Source organism: Aythya ferina, assembly GCF_964211825.1.
Source record: "Aythya ferina genome assembly, chromosome: 1".
In the NCBI taxonomy this organism is placed as follows: Eukaryota; Metazoa; Chordata; class Aves; order Anseriformes; family Anatidae; genus Aythya; species Aythya ferina.
In genome coordinates this window covers 180,653,343-180,678,580 of record NC_140296.1, presented here as the reverse complement: position 1 = coordinate 180,678,580, position 25,238 = coordinate 180,653,343, and the positions used below count along the sequence as shown (strand labels likewise).

Genomic DNA, 25,238 nt, shown 5'->3' with positions numbered 1-25,238 from the left:
AAAAAAAAACAAACTTAATGTAAGTGTACATTGAATTCTGGAAAAAGTGATGTCTTCTGTATTCTAGAGACATAGTATTCCTTCCAAAACCATTTAAAGGCAAAAAAAATACTAAACATTTTATCTGGAGGTAGTGTCATTAAACCTAGTTGGTATGCTTATTCTCCTGCTGGTTGCACCAAATCCTCAAAGAAAGAGCTCCTACTTACTACAGTATGAGCCCAATGCTAACTTCCCTCTGTAACTCTAGCCAATCTAATTCAATGATGAGAATATTTCTGCTAATGGCAATATGCAGTGTACACAATAGCCTTTCTTTTGATCTGTAACTGAACCTGGAATGGGAAATGTGTCCTGGAAATATTTTAATTGTTCCATGAGTGGGTAAATGTCTGAATGAGATGTATGGTGCAGGACTTGAATGAATAATTTAAGGAACATTACAAATAAAAATAATGCTGCCTTGTGCTTTCCACCACAGCTCCCTAAAAGCTTTATGGCAGCCCAAAACAAGTGCAGTGAATAAGACAGTGGCTGTTATTAACTGTATATTTTAGATAAGGAAATGGCTTCAGAAAGGTTAAACAAATTGCTCATGTTCACTGTGTGAACCAGTATCTATGTTTAATAACAGAGCGTAGGTTGCTCCTGTGCTCAGTGTGTAGCTCTTAGCATTTGCCTTTCCTGTGCTGAAGACTAGCTGCAGCTTAAAGATAACGAGGTCGTCAAAGCAAGTTCAGGTAAAACTGGCAGGGTTGTCACTGAACATTTTGTTAAATTCCTGTCTTTTAGGGGGAAAGGAGAAATGTAATTTTCTCTGATTTTCTCCTGTTTTCCACCTGTCCTATATGGTAAATTACTTTCACCCCCCTCTTTTCAGGAGCACTATGGGTTGTGCAACACAGGGCAGGTTCTGCACCCAGTCTGTGCAGAAGGCAGTAGTGGGGATGTTGGATACCCTTTGTCCAAAAAGGGTGCCAATTGGGGATTAGCAAATACTGGGGACAGTATGTAACCCCACTGGATGTGGTAGGGACTGAGAATGAGAGGAAGAGAGAAAAAAGAGAAGGCATATTATTTAGTCTTCTCTGATGACTCATGCTACATCAAGAATTTATGAAAAGGTGTACGTGCCCAAGTGGTTTCTAATGGAAGATTACCAGATGTGGGAAAGCTGGAAGGGCACAGCCTTCTTATCAGGAGTCAGTTAATGACGGTTGAGGGACAACTGCTAAATTTGATGACTGCGGCCTACAGAGCAAAGACTCTCTAAAGCGTCAAAGACTGCCAATACATTTGGAAGTCCACTAGAGGACGGATAATACTGGCAGAGTAAAAAGGACATAGAACCCTGGGTGCAGGTGGGATCCAGGCCGAGATACACACCCAGGCTGGACCCTGTGGTGGCTGGAGAAGACAAGCTCTCCAAAGTGGTCATTGTGGGTTGACAGTGATTGAAAGAAGGTGCGTAAGTAGAGGAAGCCCTCATTGTTTTCAAAGTATTTTGTCTTCTCATGTTTGACTGCCAAATTTTTAAAAGACTGGCTGTATGGGTTAGATTTATTTTGTTATTCACCTACAAAGAAGGTATGCAGGCTAATCTACCTGCCTAGATTAGTTATGTACTCAGTGGAGGGAGACAGACTTCTCAGGAGGGTGATTTACCACTCACTATGGAAAACCTGGTTTAAGACAGGAAAAATTGCTGTCCAAAAGAATAGTGAGAAGACAATGAGTCCTAAAAACTGAGATGTACTCAGAGAGACTTACAACTAGGTGACAGAGCAGTTAATCTCAATTATTCAGCTGTGAGTCGTAAACTCACATGGGTATGAAGCAAATAGTTTGCTGCCATAGAAGTGGATCAGTATATAGAAACAACTAATGCTCTTTCTTGTACACTGTAAACTGTCTGGGCATTTTACTTTAAACTAGATATAATCTGATCTTCTAGATCAATTGACCATATGAAGCATGCATCTGAAACTGTTCAGAGAATCAGTCATTGCTTTAGAGCTTTTTGCCCGCAGCTGGGGTTGGAGAATGCTTGATATGTATCTAGGACAAAAAATTCAGTTTATATTCCTTTCAAAGAAATGTAGTTTGTGCAGACCAAAAAAGATCTCTGGACTGAACCAGCCAAAGTGGAGATATGGCGGATTTTGCTCCAAAACCATTGCTCCAAACCACAAAGCCCATGTGAAACATTTAAAATGCTGAATGCTCTATTAGATGCTTTGTCTATGTTCCAGAGGCTCTATTTTACTCAGCAATTTGAATTTTCTAACACCCCGTTAAACTCGATAATACCGCTCCTTGTTTTTCACTATTCTGTTTAACTCCAGTGTTTTTTACTGTGAAGGTGATATTTACCTGCATGAAGCGTCCCTCCGAAGTTCCCAGATTAGCAACGGTAAGGTTCCCTTTGGTGAAGACAGATATTGAAGTTAACAGGACGTTGTTGAACTGGCCCATGAACAAGTCAACCCTCTGCAAAGGAGTTGTAACTTCTAAGCGATATTCATCATCTTGTGCTCTGCAGTATGAAGCATTTCTTGAAAAAGCCTGTTAGAAAATGAAGTACAGATGAGTACTGTCTTTATGAGTAGGAATAGATCTTTGTCAGAGTGAAGTCATTTAGCACAAATGCATTTGACCAAAAGTATTTTAAAATGTTTCAAACTTAATTGCTTCATCAGTTATGATGTTCTTTGAGGAAGGCAATGACTTCTTAACATTATGGGAATGCTTCTTTCAACTTTTTTATTCCCTCTGTAAGGAAAAAGACTGTAAGGTCTTTATTTAACTGGATGATATATGTGTAAGCATATATATCAAGGTTTTCTTTCTCTAGGTGAATTTCATAATGCTCCGTCTCCAAGGGTCTCAGAATTCTTTGATTGCAAAGCTTGATCAATGACTCACCTGCTTCTAGAACAGTGATTCCTAGAAAACGATTCTCTAAAAACTTTGCATTTTCACTTTTTTTTTTTTTTATTAAAATAAGATTTTCCAGCATTTTTCTTTTTCTGTTCTCTTTTCTTTCCCTACATTTTTTTTTTTTCAGTGATACGCAGAAAAAGGTGGAGAAAGAGGTGGAGAAAGAGGAGGAAATAAAGCAGGAAAAATATGTTTCTGATTGTATATAGTGAAGCCAGCTTTTTATAATTACTTAGGCTGTTATATTGATCATTTATTGCTTATGTGCTATTTCGTCCAATCACTATGTCTCAAGCGCACTGTAGTAGTTGCTGCTTTTGCAGGATTTTCTCTTTCAGTTTGGTAATCGAGAATACAGGTTTTTAATTTTCATTGGAAAAATTCTTGAACAATACACTTTAAGATATCTCTAGAGAAGAATATAACCTTCAGTTCTGATAATTCAATCATAATCTATTAACTGAAAATTCCATTACTATTGATACTACTTCATCTGTTTTGGTGAAATTGTACAGATAATAACCAGGAACCCCCTAAAGGATCTCTAACCAGTTTAAATTTGGAAGTCATCTACTGTGTTCCCACTGTAGCATCCTTTATGAATAAACATGTAGGAGGATTATAAAGGATTTTAGGACAGTCCCCTCTGTTGAAATCAATACAGACCTAGGTTTTTCCTATTTTTTTTTTCTTATTGATTTGTTGTTGTTACAAACATGTTTAAAAAATCCTTTTAAAAGCTTGAATTAAGCCTTTTAAAGACAGTCAGAGTCTTTCTACTAAAGTCGATAGGCCTGGATCATGCAGTTAGGGACAAGTAAAATTTTATTTTCATATTTTCTTGATTTGGGTGGTTTTCCTTCTGCTACTTAGAGTACTATTAGAAAGAAAATAATGAATCAAGGATTTCTTGTTGGCTTAACTCCGTTGAATTCTGGAAAAACCCCAAGGCATTGGAAATGCTACTAGCAAACTGTTTAACGTAATAGCTCCATCCTTTGCTGTCAAATTGTTATGTTTCTGAACTGTGCCCAGCAATAGCACTGGCAGGTGAGGTTTCTTATGATCCTTGGAAGTTGCTACCAGCAGTTGTGACAGCTTTTCTCTCCAGGTGTTCTGTCAATTTGTTGTATCATTTATGTAAAATCCTGTATAAGGATTTTACCAAACAAGTGCAATTGAAATCTTTATGCCTAATCATAGCCTAACGATACAGGAAGAGGGCTTACATATTAGATCTGACACAGAAGTGACTTACTGGTTTGGTTACCTACATGCTAAAGTGTTTGCTCTATTAGTTTTGATATTAACTGTTAACGTATGGTAGGAACTGACCTAGGAACTTTGCACTAGGCACACCAAACAGTCATTGAATAAACTTTACATATTTTTAACCCAGTACTTGACTGGGTTAAGTCATCAACAGGAGACAAATTTAATTTTTCTTTGTTTTGGCCAACAAACAAGTGAAAAGCGTTATTCTTTTGCACTCATATCCTATCCAGTTGAAAAATATTTCTGAAACATCTGTGCAAAGATTACTCATACAATGAGTATGAATAGTTCAAGTGCAGAAAGATGTACAGTTCTCATGCTTTTTGAAATAAGGCAGATTTCTGAGTTTACCCTCCCCCAGCTTGGGACCTCTGCTCTTTGCTATAATTCCTTTCCTTCCATGAGCAAACAACTTTAGGGAGAATGTTTCAGTGCTAAACCTAAAAAAGTACCTCCTCCTGTGTGCTTATCTTAACACGTTTTGAGCATCCTGATGCTCCTTGTGAAACTCTGTTCAAGTTTTTTTTTTTTTTTTTTAATATGGCTGTGTTTTCCTGTTTGCCCCAATACCTTTCCTAGCTTTCCTGAAGTCATTTCAGCCACAAAGTCATTTCAGCCTTCCTCAGAGATGTCGTAATTTTGGGTATCTGCCCAAAGACCTGCAGAGTGTTCCACATATGGCTCTCTTACAAAACCTGGCGCTTCATGGATCAACCATAACATAAGGTTAGCTGTTCAAGAAATACGAATGCTTTGATCTTTGAGTAGAAATACAGAGATTAAAAGGCTACTTAGAAAACTAAAGGAAGATTGATAGCACAGAAAACTTCAGCAAAGAAGCTGCTTTAAATTAACTCTTTGAAGATTGAATCTCTGCCTCCCTCTCTCTTTCTCTCAGTGTACACATAAGTATCCTCTTGGCTGTCAATGTGGAAAAATAACTGATGTCAGATGATGCACTCTGGATATTACGCCAAGTTGCAGTGACAAATCACACAAATATTGAAATGGACGATTAGAGCACTGGTAAGTGCGTGGGTTGGGCTATATTGCCTCTCTTGTGTGATGAGAGGTGCCAGTTGGGTGTGATTCACAGCAAGGGCTTTGTGAAACTGGTGTAGGTGTGCCACTGGAATGCAAAGATGTGCGGGAAAGCCCTGCCTTTTTTCTGTATCCAGAAGGTAGGAGATAACACACTACCTTATTTGTTCATAGGGGAAGTTTTGGTGTTTTGGAATTTTCCCTGGACTCCGTCCATGGAGGACAAACATACCAAAGAAGTCCCTAGACATCAAGCTGGGCTATCAAGAGCTGTTGCTGCTTGGTGGTTAACTGATGATTTACACCTCATGTTCAGTGGACTTAAAAATATTATTTTGGACAGAGTTGCACATTTGAAACTAAAAGTGCAAAGCAGGGAGGAAAACTTAAAGTTTTAAAGTTGCTAATGGAAATCTCAAAAAAATACCCAGGTAGGTCAGTGTCAGTATTTAGTCTCCTGTCCTCTGGTCTGAATAGACTCAGGGACCAAAAAAAAAAAAGTTTAACCAGGGATTTTTTCTGAGATTTTCTGATATTTGCAGTGACTGCTGTTTGGAGAAACAGTTCAGTAAGCATTCCTCCAGACCTGTCTTGCTACAGCTGGCCAAAACCGCTCTTCTTATTTAAGTGCAGTGCTCAATTAGATAGTGATATTATGTCTTGATCTGATGCTTAATGTCTTGAATAAACTAGAAATTAATGACTTAATCACTGCAGAGCATCTCATGCTGTCTTGCAAACAATTTGGAAGACATCATTAAAATTAAAATTTAATTTGACAAATTGAAGAAGTATGCTGAAATTAACGAGATTTACTAGTGTGAATTGTAAAATGCTACACTTATGAAGGATAATTCAAGTACATTGGGAATATGTAGGAGTCTTATTTCCTACTGGTTAGTTTATGTGACTTTTAACTTGTTAGCTGTCAGGAATCAAATGCCTAATGATCAGCTTTTGTTTTCTTCTATGGATCTTGGGAGTCTCCCTCAAGAGAAATGGGCACCCAGAAGTGCCTACAGCATTTCTCCTTTGAGCATTTCTATGGCATAACATGGTGGAAATGTGCTGCAGCTGGAGGAGATGGAGTCTGATATCTGCAAATAGCAAAAGCCCATTTTCAACGAATAACTGCTGTAGTGGGAATGAATAGATGATTCTACATAACAAATTGGCTCCCAATCTGATTTAAAATGGAAACAGTGTAGGAAGACATTTAGGAAATCTCCTGAACAGTTTCTTATCTCCTGTTGTGGAGGTCAGTGAGTCAAGATAAATAAACTGAAATTTTCAGGACTGTGTCCTGCTGGATTCAAATACATAATGATGTAAAACTTATATAACAGACTCTGAACAGCAAGAGTAACTGTGGGGAAGACAGAAGGACCTTATCAGACTTTTCTCTCTCAATTTGCTTGAGTATTTTTAGCCAATAAAGTTTTGCTGTTCTGTAATGCGTTCAAATTTCCTGGATAGTTTGCACTATTTCTCTTCAGGTAAGCAATGCATTTGATCACTCTGTCTTCTCAAGTGAAATAAGAGAGGTGAAATTTTGGCTCCAGTAATGTCAGTGAAGCCAGGATATTGCCTGAAAGGGATGAGTGACTTGATCAGCATCGTACTGGAGTTAGACCCTGTACCATCTCTTTTCCAGTGCCAAGTTTAAAAATGTGAAGTACATTATAAAGATCTCCTGCCTATTGTTGTTATCTCTGAAAGGAATTACTCCTTGGATTTCATAAAATTCATAAATCTTCCCAGCTGTCACATACCAGTCTCTTTCATTCTATGCTCAGTTAGAAAAGACTACTAAAATCCTTATTCTTATAGCTCCAAGACAAGGTGAGGAGAAAAATAACCAGGACAAACTTTCTGGCCTCTGGCCCATTTATGGACTCTATTCACCTCATGCCTTCTTCTGTCGGTTCCCTTGGCAAAGGGACAAACTCCTTTCTCCTGTCCCCTGTAGTTTCATGCCTTAGCTGGTCAGAATGAATAAAGCACAAGGGAGAAGAGGAGATAAATATAAGTAGCTTTCTACTCCAGTCCCATGGAAGAATATTTTCTCTGCAATTTGAAAGAAGGAAAATTCATGAAATGGACCCAATTTTACTACTAGCAATTCTAAAAAGCCACAGTCACATTTGTTTTTCTCACTATACATAACTGTCACAGACTATCTGAATTCTTTATAGTTATGGGCACAATCAATGATCATACAATGAAAAATTATGGACACACTTATTTTTTGGAAGTAATTGAGCAGAAAAGAATCTCTTGTGAACGAACTCCAGTGCTGTACAACAGGCAGGAGTGAAACCAGCCAGAATGGAGGAGCATGAGAAACAGAAGTTCTTTGGATGCAGTGTGTTGGCTTTTGCCAACAAGATCAACTGCAGTTCCACAGCCAGACTTGTCATCTGTTGGATCAGCACAATGGCAGAATGAGTTCCCAAAACTTGCTGCTGCATTTCCAAGAGAAGCAACTATGCGTAACTAAACAGGGATGGCCAGTACTAGCCGTATGTACTGTCCAACAGCAGGCTAAATGTAAAACAGTGTTCTTTATTGGCACCAAGATTACATTACCTTCTTATTCTCCCACTTCATTTCCTTTATCCAATATTACTAATGAAGAGCTTGGGTCTTTCATTTTGAACTATTGCACACATTTATGGTGGTGGGCTCAGTATATCATTGGAAAGAGGTATTCCAAGGGGACAAATCAGCTATTATTTGCAGTAGGGAAGCCAGACTAGAACAGTATGTTGGAGATATGCCGTGCATAGCCCACCTGCTGCTCTCACAGCACAGAAAGACAGATAATGTTCATGTGGAAGTGGCAGCGTTAGGTATTGATATGATGTAAGCTTGCCTTTTTGAAGCTGTATTCTATCAAAAAACTACCTGGATTTCAGAAATTACTCAGAAGTCAAATCACAAGAGAAAACCCAAATGCATGAAAATGCAATGCGACTTTTAAAACAGATTTTTGCAAAATATCAACAGACATCATTACCAAGCACTTTTTGTAATACTAAGGAGGGGTAAAACAATAAAGCATGGAGTGGGCCAATTTTGCCAAAGGGACACACATTTCTGCACTAAAAAATTCCCACAAAGCAGACCTATTGTGTTTCTGATTTCTTCATGATGTCTGAAAGACAAACCTAGACTGTAGGTACTGTGAACTCAGTCCAGTGTTCACTGAGAACTGAACACATCTGAGGCAGGGGACTGGGTTCTCCTGTTTCTAAGAACTTCTGCTGGGGCACTGAAGCTTTGCTTTAAATGGGAAAAGAGTTTTTTCCTCTGTTTATTTTAAACAAAGAGTTGTTTCCCTCTTCCTTCCTCTTCTTCCCATTATTCCTCATGTATTTGAAAGCAATTCATTTTTTTATTTTTATTTTTATAAAATACAGGAGGGGTATGTTCCCTTTCTGAGAATAAACCTTCAAATCTCAATTGCAAAGTAAGAGACTTGAAGAAAAAGCAACTGGAAACAATACTTTAAAATGGAAACAACTTTCAATCAACCTTAATTATACAGTGGCCACTACTATGTGTTGCCATTGCCTGCAGATAATCTAAGTTACAAAGGAAACCAACCCTTCAAAATAATACTTGTTGCAAAATAAGGAGAAATTTAAAGGGAATTACTGAAAGATCTTTCAGCTACACTTTCAGCTTCCAGGACTTGACCTAGAATTCACTAAAGTCAATGGAAAGATCATATAAAAGTTTATGACTCCCAGAAAAAAAAAAAATATGTTTTTAACAACTCTATTGATGCATCTTACATAGTATCATTCCACTATCTCCTATACTTGTTGCTTTGATCTACTTCAGTGCTCAAATGGGGGGGGGAGACGGTTACTGTAGTGATGCTCCACTTAAGGTAATAAGGTAAAAAGACATCCATGTTAAATGTAATTAGTTAATACAAATTAAGATGATTACATGTTCTATTGTCAAGATCATTCAAAGAGTTATTTGCTTTTGTCATTGAACAGTGCTGCATAAGTTTTCATAATCTGGTTAGTGCATTAGCACTAAGTCAATCCTATTGATTCAGCAGATAAAATGGACCTGAGTAATCTTTGCATTTTGCTTATTTCCCTTATATTAATTTAACATTTAACTCAGCATACAGATTATCAAAGGAGAGGTGTTGAATCATTACAGATTTTGAAGAAATAAAACAAGGTATAAGAGCTGTCAATATAAACAGTTTTGCTGTACACTGATATAGTGCATCAGGTACATTTTTCACAGAAGTCCTTATTTACATGGAAGCTGTGATGAAATGGATAAACTGTGAATTCCATCTAGACCAGCGATCCTAAGATAATTTTGAGCATGGAGACTTTTATTCCAAGATAACATTGCACAACAACTGCACATCTAGCCAAAACAGTGGTACGAGAGACTCCTGGGATAGAAAGGAGTCCAGAAAGTAGGAGAAAATCATGCGGTTTGCCCTAATTCCCACAGTCAGAACATTAAAGCAGAGTCACATCTTCCTTGAGAAAATGAAGCTCTCATTATCACTTTCCCCAAGATCATTCTTCCTCTAATGGTTCATTGTATTCATCTACTGCATATCCAGGGCAAGTAGCATTTCTTTGTGACCTGCACTTGCTTTCTGAACCATTTGCACAATGTTTTTTCGTCATTAGCTGTATTTTATTATTATTATTATTCAGTATGGGATTTGACTCTGGTTTTACTTGTGTCTATGGAAATCAGGAGTAATTCCATTCTGATGTAAAATCTGTCTGAGTTCAGAAACCCACATACCACCTAGAAAGTCCGCGTAACACAGCAGTCTCCTGGATACTAATTGCTCACTGTTGCTTTAGTGAGCAATAGTGAAGGTGATGTGGGGTCCTGAGTCAGATCAAACTGTGAGCAGAGAAATGCTGAGGTAAGGTTGGTGCTGAGGGAGCTGAAAGGCAGATGTCTGCTTTGTCAGGATTTTCATCCTAACTGCAGACAGGATAAAAAAGTGTTGTTCATAGACGGACAGAAATGGAAAGCTGGAAGCTTGTTAGACTCTTACGACAGCATAGTATCTGAGATGGGTGCCCTCTGGATATGCCCCTTCATCATTTGGCAGCAGAAGCTGAGGGAAATTCATTCCTAATTTAGATGTCTCAGCTAGCTTCCAAAGCCAGGTGGGATGAATCCAGGAGTCAGTAGATCTGCATGCGATGCACTGCAGCATCAGCTTCTCTTTCTCCGGGACATGGATTTGCATCCACAGAAACCCAAGCAGCTCTCTCAGGCAGGGCTGACACAGTCCCATTACAGAACATCCATCAGATGTCACAGAGAACTTAGACTGGGGCAAAGGAGAACTAGAATTTGCTTCACACACAGGAAAACAGACTTAGATCTGAACTTTACATCTTTAGTGAGTGTCCTTAATGCCGCACACCTGCTAGTCTACTTTTTGGAGACCTCTTCTTGTGGGGTTGCAAAGCGTTTCAAATTTTTTCAAAGTTACACGGGATGAGAAAATTATTCTCTGTCCAATTCTAATCTTTAGAGTAAATTAAGGGGCTTCAGAAACTCTGAGACATAAAAAACACATGACCAGAGAATCCAAGCATCCATGTGAAAAAATAAAAATCGCTTTCTGCTTGAAATGATTGTGTGCGATTCCAGAGAAACGCAGCAGTCACTCTCCCACAGTAATAACCAGGGAACCCTGCCTTCAGTGGAAGAATTTGATTAAAAACTCTGGAAATGGAACATTATTAGTAACTCTGGATGATAAAGCAGTGCCCTTTGCAGAAAATGGTAGGTTAACTGGTACTACTTTTTCACAGAGAAATCCAGCTTTCATCGAGAAGATGATAAAATACCAAGCAGAAACACTGGGAGGCAAACAGAGACAGGTCCTTAACAGGAGATCAGGGGAAGGAAAACTGTAGCTTTTGCAACACTCAGACTAACAGGTCAGCTCTCAAACCCCATTGCTGCTGGGGCTTGGAAGACTCTGCAAAGATACCTACAGCTCAGGGCAGCGCGGTACTTTCCAGAGAAGGTCCCTGACCTGCCTTTTACTTTGTCATGATTTTTTCTTGGGAACTTCCTTGTGATGGTGTCCCTGGTTATTCCCAGATACAGAACAGCCCTTCACCTTTACAGTTTATGCCTCTGATGAATCTGGCCCAGCCTGAGCTAACCTTAACGACAGCCATAGCTCATATCATACCCATGCACACACCCATACTGCTTCTTTCATTACTGCTTAGCAGGAGCTCAGACTGTTTCTGTGACCCTTCAGGCTGTGATATTTGCAGGCCTTGCAAGGCTAAGTAGGTAGATGGCTGTGTACCTAATGCCGGAGGGACTCAGGGTGGTGCCTGGCACCCTGTGTCCTACAGGACACAATGGACACCCTTGGGGTGTTTCCTGGACTTTCTGCAGACAGGCAGCAAGTGCAGAACAGAAATGTGGATGCAGCCCATCACTTTAGTACTAAGATTTAAACCTGTTTTAAAGGATGTTAGAGCACATTGTTCATCACCAACTTGCTCTTCATTTATCTGCCTGAGATGTCAGAACCCACTGAGAAGCTTGCACAAAATCTGTACGGATGGGAGCAGGCTCCATGCCCAGGCAGAGTGCTGTATGCCATTTGATATAACATTTCCAGAGGAATAAATGACAACCAACCAGAGGGATCCTGGTGCCTGACTTTGAGGGAAAATATTCAGGCAAATTCTACTTGAAATATAAAAACACATTTCCTCCATGCTGTGAGATTATCCAAATAAGCCACATCAGCCCTTCCTAATCAGAGAGATGTGGTGTTATTTTTAAACCTGCCAATTTTTGATTTTTATTTTTAAAGCCAAATGGTGTGGGATATTAGAGTTTTGGGACCTCAGAAGAGTTATTTGTCTCTGTTTATTTTATTAAATATTCCTAGACATACCCTAAGGATGACAGATCAATAAGTGCCTTTGTGGTTTCCTGATAGAAGGCAGCAATTATTTTCTTCCATTACAATATAAGCATAACCCAATTTTACTCATCTATCATGACGTGTAATGGTAATAAAGAAGCATCAGCATATGTTCATTTTCCTGTCATTTTATCTTTTGTTTTGGTGATCTTCTGTTTTCATTTCATGTTCTTCCAACACGATTTCTCTCTCTTTGTGCCTTCCATTTGACAAGGAGTGGCGACCAGCTTGTTTTGCTTTATGACACTTGTGGGAAATGCAGTAGCAAAAGCCTGTCTGCGGTTTCCCTTTTCCTGGGCAGTAAATGGAGTATGTCAGCCTTTCACCTGAACTTACCTGCTGAAGGAACTTTACAGAGCTGATTTTTGTTTTCATTTTTAGAGGTGCTTCTCCGTGGAAGTCAGTAGGGACTGAAGCTATCGGAAGGTATCAGAGGAGAAATGGTCTCACAACTGTTTAGTAATAACAGACAGAAAGTCTGAATGAAGCCCGTAAAATTAAGATCTAACTAATGATAGTTGAAATGTACAGATGAGATTGTCAAGGCTAAACTCAACCCATCTTCCTCACACGGAGAATCCCATTTAATCTGTGATAGAAGTGCAGACTACTGGACTATGTTTCCAGATGAAGTAAGCAGTATATATCTCTCTCCTTAGCTAAGTACTCCTCCATTCTAGCACCATGACCGAAAGTGACTAAGTGTGACCAAATATAATTTGCTAAAAACCTACATCCAGTTTCCTCTTCATTGTGGGTGAAGAGATTCCTGAACAGTGATTCAAAACCCTCCACAGCAGCTACCTCTCAGCTATCTTTGTCCTGACTTGGGCAATAAAACTCCTTTACCATGACTCCACATTTTTCTTTTAATTTGAAGCCACTTCTATCACCTCCTTTCTGTCATTGAAGTGACAGCCAGCTCTTCACTGAGGGAAAACCTCAGGAAGCATTAACTGGTCACAGCTCCACAGAAGTACATCTGATAGCAGCCAGATGCACCATCCCATTCACTTTTCCTAACCCTGACCTCAACGAGTCCAGGCTTTGCCTTTGCAAGTATTTCACTTAAACGCAACTGGAAATGTTTTATTTTGATTTTAAAATGCTTTCCATGAGCATTGGAATAAGTGAAGCATAGTTGTGTCTGGATATGTATCTTGTGGTTAGTTGACTTTGTTCTGATGGAGAGTTTTTCCGTGAGTGAGCAATACCTGCTTTGGTCCCTGTTAGTCCCTCTCATGTTTATAAAGAGGCTTCTTACACTTCATCAGTTTCCACATATAACGGATCTTTCTCTAGATTCACACCCGGATTCGCATATTTAAAACTTCTTATTGTTGAGGGCAACTAAAAGAAAGACAGGCACACCATAGCACAAACACATAAACTTCGTTGCTTTTTAAAACAAAGAGGCTAAAAGCTAATGAACTTTGTCATCCACATCAAAATTAGTCAAAGTGTTTTTTGTATAAATGTTGAAAATCTGAGAAGAAAGGGTTGAGGAAATGTTTTGGATGATTTATTCTGGTTTATTTTGTAGCCTTAGCAGCTTTTAGCAGCCTTAGACTAAACAGTACTGTGGGACAGCCTCTTAAAAAGATGGACTACCCCAAAGTCCAACCAAATTATGTACAATTTTCTTCTGGGACTTTTTTGGTAATATGGAATGGCCCTCATCAATCAGACTGCAACTGTAAATTATCAGATATCATTGCACTCCCTTGCAAGCATTGCTGAAGGCACTTTTATTCTTTTTAATTTTGAAGTTAGTGGTATACCATATTCACTGCCGTACTGTTTTCACTGTCATATGACTAAATGTCACAGTGGTCAGTGCCTTTCACTTGCATCAGTGGTCTGTGGTTTCATTCTGTCAACGTTAAAAAGAAAAATCATCTTGGCTGCATTACAAAAAGCAAGTTTTTAATTTTGCCAAAATAAACTGTGACAAACTTTCACAGTTTATAAAAGCTTTCTTTTAAGTTGAAGGTGACTTATAAAGGGGAAATTGTGTTATGTCCTTATGTGAGTTTTTATAATGTACAAAAAAGGGCATAAGAAGAGTTGAGAAGTTTGGGATATTTAGTTTTGTTTTTACCTCTAGCAAAATCAGGGGAGGTCAAATCTGACAATAATGTAGATTCCTTCTTCTGCCTTCTCCTTCACTTCTTTTGCCCTCTAACCTTGCAGGTCTGTTTTGCATGCCTGAGAAAAGTGGGTTCATAAAGGATGCCTGGCAAATTCTTGTGACTTATGTTTGGCTAACTGAAACCTGAAAAAACTCACAGGACTCTTTTCATTGGAGCCCTAGTGATTCATCTGGAATAAAGTAATGAAAATGAATGTCAAGGCTTGACAGCCTTGATATCTCTGGGTTAAGCAAACAATCAGGACTAAAAAAAATCAGACTGCCTTTATGTCATTTAAATGAACCACAAGAAATCAGAGCAACGTTTTTCCCTTTATCAATTTAATGTAGCAGAAATCAGAGTTCTGATGACATTTCTTGAAAATGGGCAACTATAATAAACCGTCTGCAGTATAAGACATTCAGTTCTGATATGCAAAGCAGCAGCAGACTCTGGAAAAGCTTTTGAAACAAGAAAGTACTTCCCAGCATGTGTAAAGTGACAAATTATTCTGTCAATATTTTAATGGTATACTTTGCAATGAAAAGCTCACCTTATGAAACAGGTGCATAGGCAAGAACAGAATGAGATAAGTTAAAGGCCACAAGCTTTAAAGATAGTCGCTCACAAATAAAATACGCTAGGAATAAGAAAAAAAAAGAAAAAAAGAAAAAAAGAAAAAAAGAAAAAAAGAAAAAAAGAAAAAAAGAAAAAAAGAAAAAAAGAAAAAAAGAAAAAAAGAAAAAAAAAGCACTTTCAGAGAAGAACTATGTTCATTGTGAAAAATGAACTGAAAAATGAAAATAAAAGGATATTAAGAACTGGAATGAAACATCAGGACAGCAATAAAGCCATGAACAAAGACAAGAAGTTACTGTACTGCATGTTTTCTATCTTGTTTTAGTACCTGAAAATTGTTCCCCCCTCCTTAAAAAGGAAATGAGATGCTACATCTGCTGTGGTTGCTGTATCAGCATTCACTGGCAGTGCCTAGGTCTGGGCTGAGCATCAGGTGCCTGCAACAAGCAGTTGATCCCTGAATGTGGAGCCTGCTGTGATGATGCTGATGATGCTCTGCCTGGGTTGGACCCCACATCTGGGCACACTCTCACTACTGGGGAAGAGCCACAGTACCTTGGATGCTTCTGCAATGGATGCTTCTGCAGAGATGCCCCACTCCCACCTCTGGCAGTGAAGACCTGCCCTCGCTTTTTACATTCTAGAAGTTCCCAGCTCCACCACCTGCTCCCAATGGCCTGGGCTGAGCAGCCAGGCTGAGGAGAATGCTGGTGGCATTGCAGCGATGAAGGCCTGCGGTTCCCACCCTCACCCCAAGCCTTCCCCAAATGCATGCTGAGCTGTTGCTGTCCTGGCCCAGCCCTATCCCTGCTCATGGGGCTGAGCAGCCTCTTTGTAACCCTTCTGGCCCTGCACTGTGGCAGAGGGCAGCATGCCACCTCGGAGCTCCACGTTTCTTTTATTTGAGAAAAGAAAGCTCCACAGGGAGCACCTATAAGGCCCTGCTGCATAATTCCAGGTGAGAATGTTTTATGTTCCAGAATAAATTTTAAAAGTACCCAATTCCAGATCCTGTATTTTCTTTACAAGTGCTGCCATGGGCACAGACATTGACTAGAAAGAAAGAAATCATTCCTGTGATTCTTTCACCTCGGTATTTCAGGGGGTTGGAAAGCAGCAGACACCTGAACACACGGTGCACAGAGAGGCCACCTTTCCTATCCAGGACTACTGGTATCCTCATTCAGACACGCTTTTAATAGACACTTCTTTCATTAAGAAAACTGATTTCAGTGGGACCGTTTATGTATCAAGCATGAGTAATTGTATTACAATCTGGCTCTTCATGGCATGTTCCAAACCAGCTCTTTCATTATTATTATTATTTTTTTTTTCTAAGGAGGGCAGTGATTCAGCATTAACATGGTTTAAAATATGAGTGATATTTTCAGGGACTCCTCAGTGCACAAGGAGATGAATGTTAATGAAGACTTCTTTAAAATAGTGAAAGAAGTAATTCCCTTAATGTTCCATTTATCTGCAGCACAGACTCTTGAGAACACAGAATAACAATTACTTACAAATAAAAAGGCTTTTTTTTTTTTTTTTCCAGTTCAACTAATACTTAGCACCATAAGGACCTCGATAATTTTCATAGTCAGTTTACAGGAACTTGTTCTTACAAAGATGAATCATCAACAATGCTAAGTAATCTGAAATTATCAGGGTTTCATATTTTGCAACCGAAGCTGAAAGGACAGCTATATGACAATAACATAATCAAAGAGAGAACAAGAGTCCTAAAATGTAAAAAATTAATCGTCACTTACCCTGTTCAAGCAGTATTTGCTGTCTTTCCCATAAAAGTGTTGGAGACATTTCATGTTCTGCTTGTCGACAATTTTGTTGAAGAACTCGTTGATTGTTCTCACAGAGACGGCACAGACAGCAGACCTGTTTGTTGGTTCTGAGGAATCGGGTTTACTTTGTGCAAAAACGCCATAGAGAATATCGTCGTTCAACCCAAGGCCCATTTCATGGGCTAGAGCTGCACCTGGCTTGCTTACATACGCAGCTTGCAAAATGTTGAATACCTCCTTTCGAATGGACCTCTTCCTCCGCTTTTCGGTAAAAATACACTCAAGAGGCATTTCCATGTAAGAACGCATCTCTGAATCTAAAGTGCAGAAGCGGATAATTCTAGTGTGGAAAGCCTGGGAGTCGAGAGATTCTCTCTGGACAGTCAGAAAATAGACAAAGTGGTCATTTTCAAAGGCATGGACATACCTAATGGGATACGAGTCGCGGAACTGAGGGAGTATGTCTATGTAAGACTGATCTGTCAGAAATTCAAACCCATCCTGTGTTTCTTTTAGCCTTCTAACTGATATTGAATGCAGTACATGGGGGGGTTGAAATGCAGATGTCACAGTGTTTCCAACAAAGAAGTTGACAAACCTGTCCTTTTCAGTCACCAGAACTTTGGTTCCTAATGTGCTTACAACACAATCAGGACAATTATCTGGTTCTCCGTCCACCTGTGGTGAATACATGCAGTGCACCTCGCTTTCTATGTCAGCGGGGTTGTCAGGGGGAATGATGTGACGGTGACAGATGCCTCCGGACACGCTACCACAGCTGATGAGCTGATCATCGTAATAGGTTTCTAAGAGCAGTGCCATGTTGACGTTATCCTTCCATACACTGCTAGATAAATTGGCTTTATCTTTGCAGTCCTCACATGGCGTACAGTCAGGATTCTCCAAAACGGGCCCAGTCTTGTACACAGAAATGTTCTGGAGAGTTTCATTTAGTACATAAATCTTGTTGATGGCTCCAATATAAACATGATGCTTGTATAAAACTACATTCTGAATTGGTGTCTCTGTGACGAAGTTAGGAAGATCATATTTTACATTCAAGTTCATCTCTGATTTTTTAGCTGCTTCTTTGCATTGTCCATAGCTTCTCTGCAGCAACGCAAACAGGAATAGGATAATCCCAGAAGGATAGGCAGTAACAGGCTTCATTGTCAGAGGTTTAATCTGTCAAAACATATTTAAAGGGAAGAGTCGTTATATTTCTTAAAGTAAAACATGAGTTTATCAGTCATCAGAAATCTGTTTCTAGGCTGCACGTATTAGCTGAACTATTTCAGTGTAAGAAGTGTCATAATCTTACTTAGTGTCCTTAATAGCCTTGTGCTAAAAACTGCTATGATTACTGTTCTTAGTGGGTACCCGTTTTACTGCTTTCAGAACAACTCACAGCAGGATTTTATTATGATAAATTTTGCAAGACCCCTTGGTGTATTTTACAATGATAGAAGAGAGATGACTACTTCCACATCGGCATTAAAACAGCTGACTGATAAGGTTTAAAACAAGATGGTTTATAGGTAGCTGAAAGCAAATGCACTCAGGACACTCTCACAATGCACACAAAGCAGATATAGCACTTTGGTGTGTGGATATAAGGCACTTGGCAAGTACCCTAAAGGGCTGAAATGGTTCTTAACACAGCTGCTCAAAAATAAGAAACAAAAGAGGTTAAATAATGTGCAGAACTGAGCTGGTAGTGGGCTTCTCTTTTATTCTGTTGGCATTTTTGAGTAACCATGGAAGAGGCTTTTCTCCAAAAGAATAGAGGAAGAAACCCCCGTCTCTCCCCTTCCAGCTCCCCAGATCGCTGTCTTTCATAAGTGCCCATTTTGGAAAAAGAATGTTTTTTTTCAGCCAGCTCTACTTCTTGGAATAGTAATTTTCCCCAGTGTTGACAAGGTTTTGTAATATATTGTTAGAATATTTTATGCATCATGTGGTGCCTGGCATGTGCAAGTTTTATTTTAGGCCTTGTACCACAGCAATAAGTCACTCTGGTGAACCCTTAGAAGATAAAGGCATATCACTGTATCGTAAACAAAAGGGTATCAAGTGACCTAGAGCCATTAACGGATGAAATAAAAAAAACTAGCACTTTTCTTTTTTAACTTTTCCACACAATTGTTTGATGTGGCTTTAAAAAACAAAGACAGATGACTAGTGTGATATTTCACCCCCCTGGAAGATCAATTAAATAGACTGTGGTTATGAGCATTTTGGTGCAGTGTCCACACCATGCCCCGTCACACCAGACATTTTCTGCTAATGTCATGACACAGTTGTTAAGCTAAATTTAGCTGCTTCATGGAGAACACAATTCTGCATTCTAACAGCAATATGATCATGTAACTTTTGGAAAATGCTTATAGTTTGGCTACAGTTAAAGCAACTGTTGCTAATAGGGAAATGCTTAAAGGTTTCAAAACAGACAACCTTGAAAATTACAAAATAACAGGAGAAATCAGGAGCTCTATATTGACTTTTTATTTCATTAAGACTTTAAGCAAAATGAAAAGATGACTATAGACCAGACCTATCTCAGCTGTATATAAATTCAGTGTCTTTACTTGATTGATTAAAACAATCCATCAATAATTCTCTTGCACTCTTTGTGACATTCTATTTCAGCATCTACTGAATTCTTTTTCTGGCTTACCTCATTAATTACACAAAATAATAGGTTTTGGAAACTAAGACTTGTTCTTTTTCCCTGTTATCTGATAGGAGTCATGATTGAGAGCTGGGGGTAAAAATCAGAAACAGGCTGTTTGCAAGTACTAGCTGGTAAGAACAATTCACACTTCTGGTACTGAGAAATGAAGATCTTCTTTCAAATCAACATTTTCAGATATTAATTAGTGATAACAGAACCCTGGAAATTAACCAAACATGTGTTTATGTTCAAAATAAAGAAATAATAATAATAAAAAAGAACAGGAATATTATTATAATTAGAAAATAAGCACAGTACAGGGAATGCTGACTTCATATTTTATGGGGCAGGAAACTGTTTTCTCATCCCGTGAAACTTCTTGCTCTTACAGATTTTTTCCTGCTCTGTACTGGGATGAAACCAAGAGCTTTCGAAGTTTGTGTGGAACACCCAAAAGTCACAAGCAATCCAAGAACAACCGTGTTCACGTCCCTGCATCAACAGTGCTGAGCTGGGAGGAATGGGAGACTGGTCCAACTGTCTGTCTCCTTTTAGCCAGCATTTCCACCCTGAGAAACTCTGTTAAAACTGATACATTCCTGCAGATTTCGTTCTGACAAGTCAACATGTTCTGACAAATACTAGATTAAGCAGAAAATTCCAAAAGTGCTCAATTTCTGACACAACACAGAGGCAGATATATTCTTTACATCAACAATTTTGAAGCCCAGTGACAGCGGTGGGTCTGAACACGAAAAGAAAAACAATAGGTGGGACAAGAGTAGGATGAGGATGAAGATGATTGTCCACAATTACAGGAATAAAGACCCAAGGTTACTTGTCAGCCAGGCACTGACTTTGTTTCAGTGTATTCAGTATTATGTTCTTGTTTTAATATGTTCCCAAATAATTTCCCTCCCAGTGTGCCCAAATACACCCCCTCAGTCTCCTGCTCACAATCCTCGCTGTTCTTCTAGCCTCAGAAATAGAGGATCCCTAGCTGTCTGACAGTAAACCCCAGTGTGTGCTTCAGAGGGATTCGGAGCCATAAATACAGACTGACTTATTCTTTCCCTCAAACCACATCTTGGGATGTGAGGCCAGTATCCTCAGCTTATATCCAGTTGGTGAAAGAGCACTGGTTTGAGTCTGTGCTCTGGAGTCAGAAAAATTCCTCCTCAGACTCCTTTAGCAAAGGAGATTCAAAACAAAGAGCTTCGTAGCAAGAACAAGGGTGGGATTCAGTACAAAGCAACAGATGCCAGGAATATTAGGTATTGTATTTCACCACAAGGGGAAGGAAAATGTGAGTGATAAATGGCAACCAAAGCATCTTTGCTCTTATATCTGAGCTCTATCATTGTGTCTTCCTTTGTATGCTTGTGAGGTGTTTCAAGCATCCTCCTAGGCAGAAATCTGTGGACTCTCACTTACAGGAACCTCAAGCTCAGTAGGCATGGACAGCTTTAGGGAAGATGGTTCCCCACAGTGTGTATCTCCAGCAGACTGTGAATCTTTCCTCAAGGTTTCTGAAATCAGAAGGCATGGGTTCTCTTCTGAGACAGATATAGCTTAGGGAGGACACAGAAGTTTTGTGAAGAGTACAATGTGCAACTCCTTTTTTTAGGTATTTGTTTTTTCACAGTCCTCAATTCATAGAAGCTGGTACTCAGTGAGACTCCTGTGACTTCAGTTCCTCTTTTCATTTGCATTTGACCCAGAGTCTTTCTCTGCTCCATAGCTGCAGACTCCAGCACAGAGTTGCTTTTTGTAACCTTCAAACCAGGTCATTGCAAACACACTTCACTTGAATACATCCTGAAGAAGCAGGAAAACTTCGGAAAATTAAAAACTCAGTCCCACTTACTTCAAAAGTCCAATAGTCCCACTTTTCCTAAACACATACACAAATGCAATTTCTGTCGAAATTAAGCACTTAGAGTTTTGCTGAATTACAACCAAAATACTGAGGCTATAGAAACACTTTTTCAATACAGGTCAAAGAACTATTTGCTGTCTATCAGTTGCAAAAGGAAAACAAGTAATCCCTTTGTTTCTCTGCTTTATTTGAATGATGGATGCTGTTCATTCTTTCGTGACCTTCCTGTGACTTCTGTGTCAGTGACTCTTTCATGTGTCTTCAGAAGACTCGAAAGCTTTGGCCTGTGATAACTATCAGCAAGCAATAGCTGTGGATGGATTATGCCTTTTGTAAGAGGTATTTTCAAAGCCTATGTCATGATGTGCTTATTTTTCCATCCCTCAGCAGGCACTAGCTTGTATAACTCATGAGAAAAAGCATTTTGGTCAACCCTTGCAAGTGGCTAGTAATGATGTGTCATATTAGTGTGCCTAGCAACTCCAAGTGTTATGGATGATGCTTTCCACCAGGCTTGGCTTGAGTGTTTGTGTGCCAGTAATGGCTTCCCAATGGCAATCATCTTCCTACAAGTCTCGTTCTCCCTAACTAGGGCTTAGATGATAACTTCTGAACATTGAACATTATGTCTCTCCTTCATACTGTTGGTTGCCACTGCACTGACTAGTCAGGCCTGGCCTGACTATTGAATAACGTTCACGCTCTCCTATACAAGGAAGCCAGAAAACAGCATTGTGCTTGTCTTCCTAGCCTCATTTCAACAACACAGGTCCCATTAAGTCTGATCGCAAGGCACTCCATGGATCTGCACAAGCTAAGACAGCATGCTGACACAAAAGAAAGGTTTCCATAGCTTAGTTGGTGTACCTCATCTTTCCTTACTGCATTACAGAAAAGGAAACACTGGGGTCCTGCTGATCCTACGCATGGTGTGCAATGGCATGATTATACAAGAATACATTGGCTCCTCAGGTCGTTTCAGGTTAGGTACAGCAGAGCCACGCTAATTTTTATTTCACAAACCCTATTGTCAGCTAATATACAACAAATGGCAATGTTTTCCCATATTTAGGAAGTAATTTAGGAAGTATTTGGTAATATAGTTCTACTTTTTTTTTTTTTTTTTTTTTTTTTTTTTTTTTTTTTCCCCAATGGGATCGTACATCTTGTTACTATAGGCTCTGACAGACTCATGATGACAGATTTATATAGGATAACCACCATGATTACTGCTCCTGAGAGTTCAGTTTACTTTACTGTCCTGGACTGAAAACTGTGCCAGTTCAGGACCTGATTCCCCATGGATCAGATGCCCTGCCATGGAGACAGCACCATCACTTAACAGGACAGGGCAAATAAGAGAGGGAGATGATAACAGCTCCATCCATCCAACTTTAATCTTTTGTTACAAATCTGTCACAATGCTGGCACCAGCTTCCGCAGAGTAAGCTCACAGTGGACATGTCCTCAACAGACTTTTCAATTAACCTATTGCATCTGAAGACAGGATGGGTTATACGTAAAACATTTATTGAAGTTGATTTTCTATTTTGTATGTCCACAGACTAAAAATGTTCTTAACATAGAGCTGCTAACCTGAATTAGCTACCTTGAATTAAAATAACACAGGGAACAAGGAAATTGGAGTCAATAACTCAGCATCAAACATACAAATTATCCTTGAGTTGAATTCAAATGGCTAATCTGAGTTAAAATCCATATTTCTTTGCCCTAAGCACTATTTTCACCCTACTTCCCTGATTTAGGTTGCTCATTCTGACTAGGACAGGAACATAACTTTTCTGCATGTACACTAACATGATTCATTTCCCCACTGCAAAGAGTCATGGGACTTAGTATCAGTGATTTAGGTCACAAAGTCATTCATAATGTAGCTGGGAGGTTTCCATGGTATGCTAAGAGGTAGCTATAGTGTGTGCATGCATGCAGAGGGCTTACGATGAAGAACTGGTAGGCAGGCAATTGCTGGGGAATCTACCATTAAATAAACCTTTTACATCTCCAGTGCATTGGTGTGTGTCAGAAGAAATTGCTTTCATTAACATGTTCAACTGATCTGTAAGCTCTTTCTTACAGTATTCAAATACGAAGAAACAATCCAAAATCTCATTGCATAAAATATACTCTTTAATATCCATTACTGGGTCCAATATACCATTGTAATTCACAGCAGCTTATAACAGAAGTGTTTTTGTTGTCTACTAGGTTTATTTTTAACAAGTATTAAAACACACACAAAAAAAACTAATGTACCCTTTGCTATGGAGAAAATGCTATACTTATTTATCATTAATTTTCTATAGGTGTCCTGCAGTGCAATAAAGTGTAGTGTTTGCTTTGAAACTTGCAGCAGATCTTAACATCCTAATACCAACTCATCTCTTGGGTCTGTAGCACAACTGGATTTATTTAATCACTTTTTGTTGTGATAAGGTACAATGGCACTACAGGTTGTTTCATAATGAACCTCAGCAAACACTCACTGATATATTACAAGTGAGTGGAGCAGATAAAGAGCTATTCCTTGTCCAGGAGGACTAATTGAAAAGGTGGAATACAGCATTTGTTGGAATTCAGTGAAATTTCTTGTGTGAGAAAGTGGTACTTACTCTAAGGGCTGAGAAATCAAATCTACAAAGAATGGGAACCAAAAAAAAGAAGTTCAGTATATATGAAGACTAATTGAAAAACATTGAGGAAAAATCCACAGTAAGGTAAGTCCTTAATTGTTTGTCCATGCTTATATTTCCAGATATATCTGGAGCTTTAAATACAGGAGGACTGATTTCCACATGTGGAAGCATAAAGATGGAAGGATTTTTTTATTTTTTTTTTAAATAGTGATATTGTTTGGCAATAGTGGGAAAACAGAAAGTAGACTTTGAACAACACAACATTATTGATCCACTCTGTTTATCTGAAATGCAAGGCAGCAATTGTGGAGCTTCATTAACAAAATACCTGTGATGCTATTGTGGTTCTTTACCACTACCATTGGCAGTAAAATAAATCCAGTACTAGCACAGACCTAAACTCTACATCTGCAGCAAATAATCCAGTATGACAACTGACGTGTGAACATTTTAGTCCATATGTTCAGTCCAAGTAGAAAAGGAGATTTGTGGTTGCAGAATAATATGCTATGCTTGTTGTTGTACATGTCACAACCAATAATACATAGTAGGCTGGTTTTCTGTTTCAGGTGAGTGAATATGGAGATATTTGGGTTTCACTCCCATTTTCTTGTGTTTGGATAGACTAATACATCTCATTGTATTTTTACTGCATATGAAAAACAAAGATCTTTACTGACTCTAGCCAGCTGAGACAAATACAGACATGTGTCCTGGTTGACTGAGGATGTCATACAACTTTAGGAAGAAATACAAGTCCTTTTCGGTGAGTATAAAAGTACCTTACAGTAGGAGGAAGCAGTTTTTCTGAGCTGATCCTGTTGATCAACTTTTTGCATGAGTCTAAGCATTTTGTGGTTGTCTGTAAAGAATGGGGACAGTGTAATTTTCTTGGAATGTAGTTCCGCCTTTCTTAAAGAGCCAAGTTGGCAAACCTGGCTGTAAGCACAGCTTTAGATCCATTCCCTTGACTACTCTCAGCACTCACTTAGATTTTCTACTTTATGCTTTATGGTTACAACATCTCTCTACCTGAATTCTTGTATTGAAATGCAGAATGAATTTTGGAAGCCTTTCCTGTCTTGTAGTAAAACTAACAGCCTTCCATACTGTGATAATTAAAGGAATGGCATGGGTCATAAAATGAAAAAGATTAAAAGGCAGATAGCAATGAGTAACCAAGACAGCATACAGATCTGATCTAAATGTTCTAACAGCAATTATGAATGATCTTGATGCAGGGCATTTCCTGCAGTTTAATTGTCATTTGGTGCTAATGGTCCTCA

The 25,238-nt window shown here is 38.9% G+C and overlaps 1 protein-coding gene across 5 annotated transcripts in view; it reads right to left on the bottom strand.

The window, feature by feature from the left end:
* Window positions 1-25,238, bottom strand: part of MET (MET proto-oncogene, receptor tyrosine kinase) — a 134,448-nt gene that overhangs the window by 54,300 nt on the left and 54,910 nt on the right. For all 5 annotated transcript variants that reach the window (XM_084513708.1, XM_084513711.1, XM_084513710.1 and 2 more), the window contains 2 exons: window positions 16,716-17,930; window positions 2,374-2,565 (listed from right to left, as the gene is read on the bottom strand). In XM_084513708.1, coding sequence (XP_084369834.1) covers window positions 2,374-2,565; window positions 16,716-17,915 — 1,392 coding nt within the window. In that variant the 5' untranslated portion in view covers window positions 17,916-17,930. The remainder of the gene's footprint in view (window positions 1-2,373; window positions 2,566-16,715; window positions 17,931-25,238) is intronic.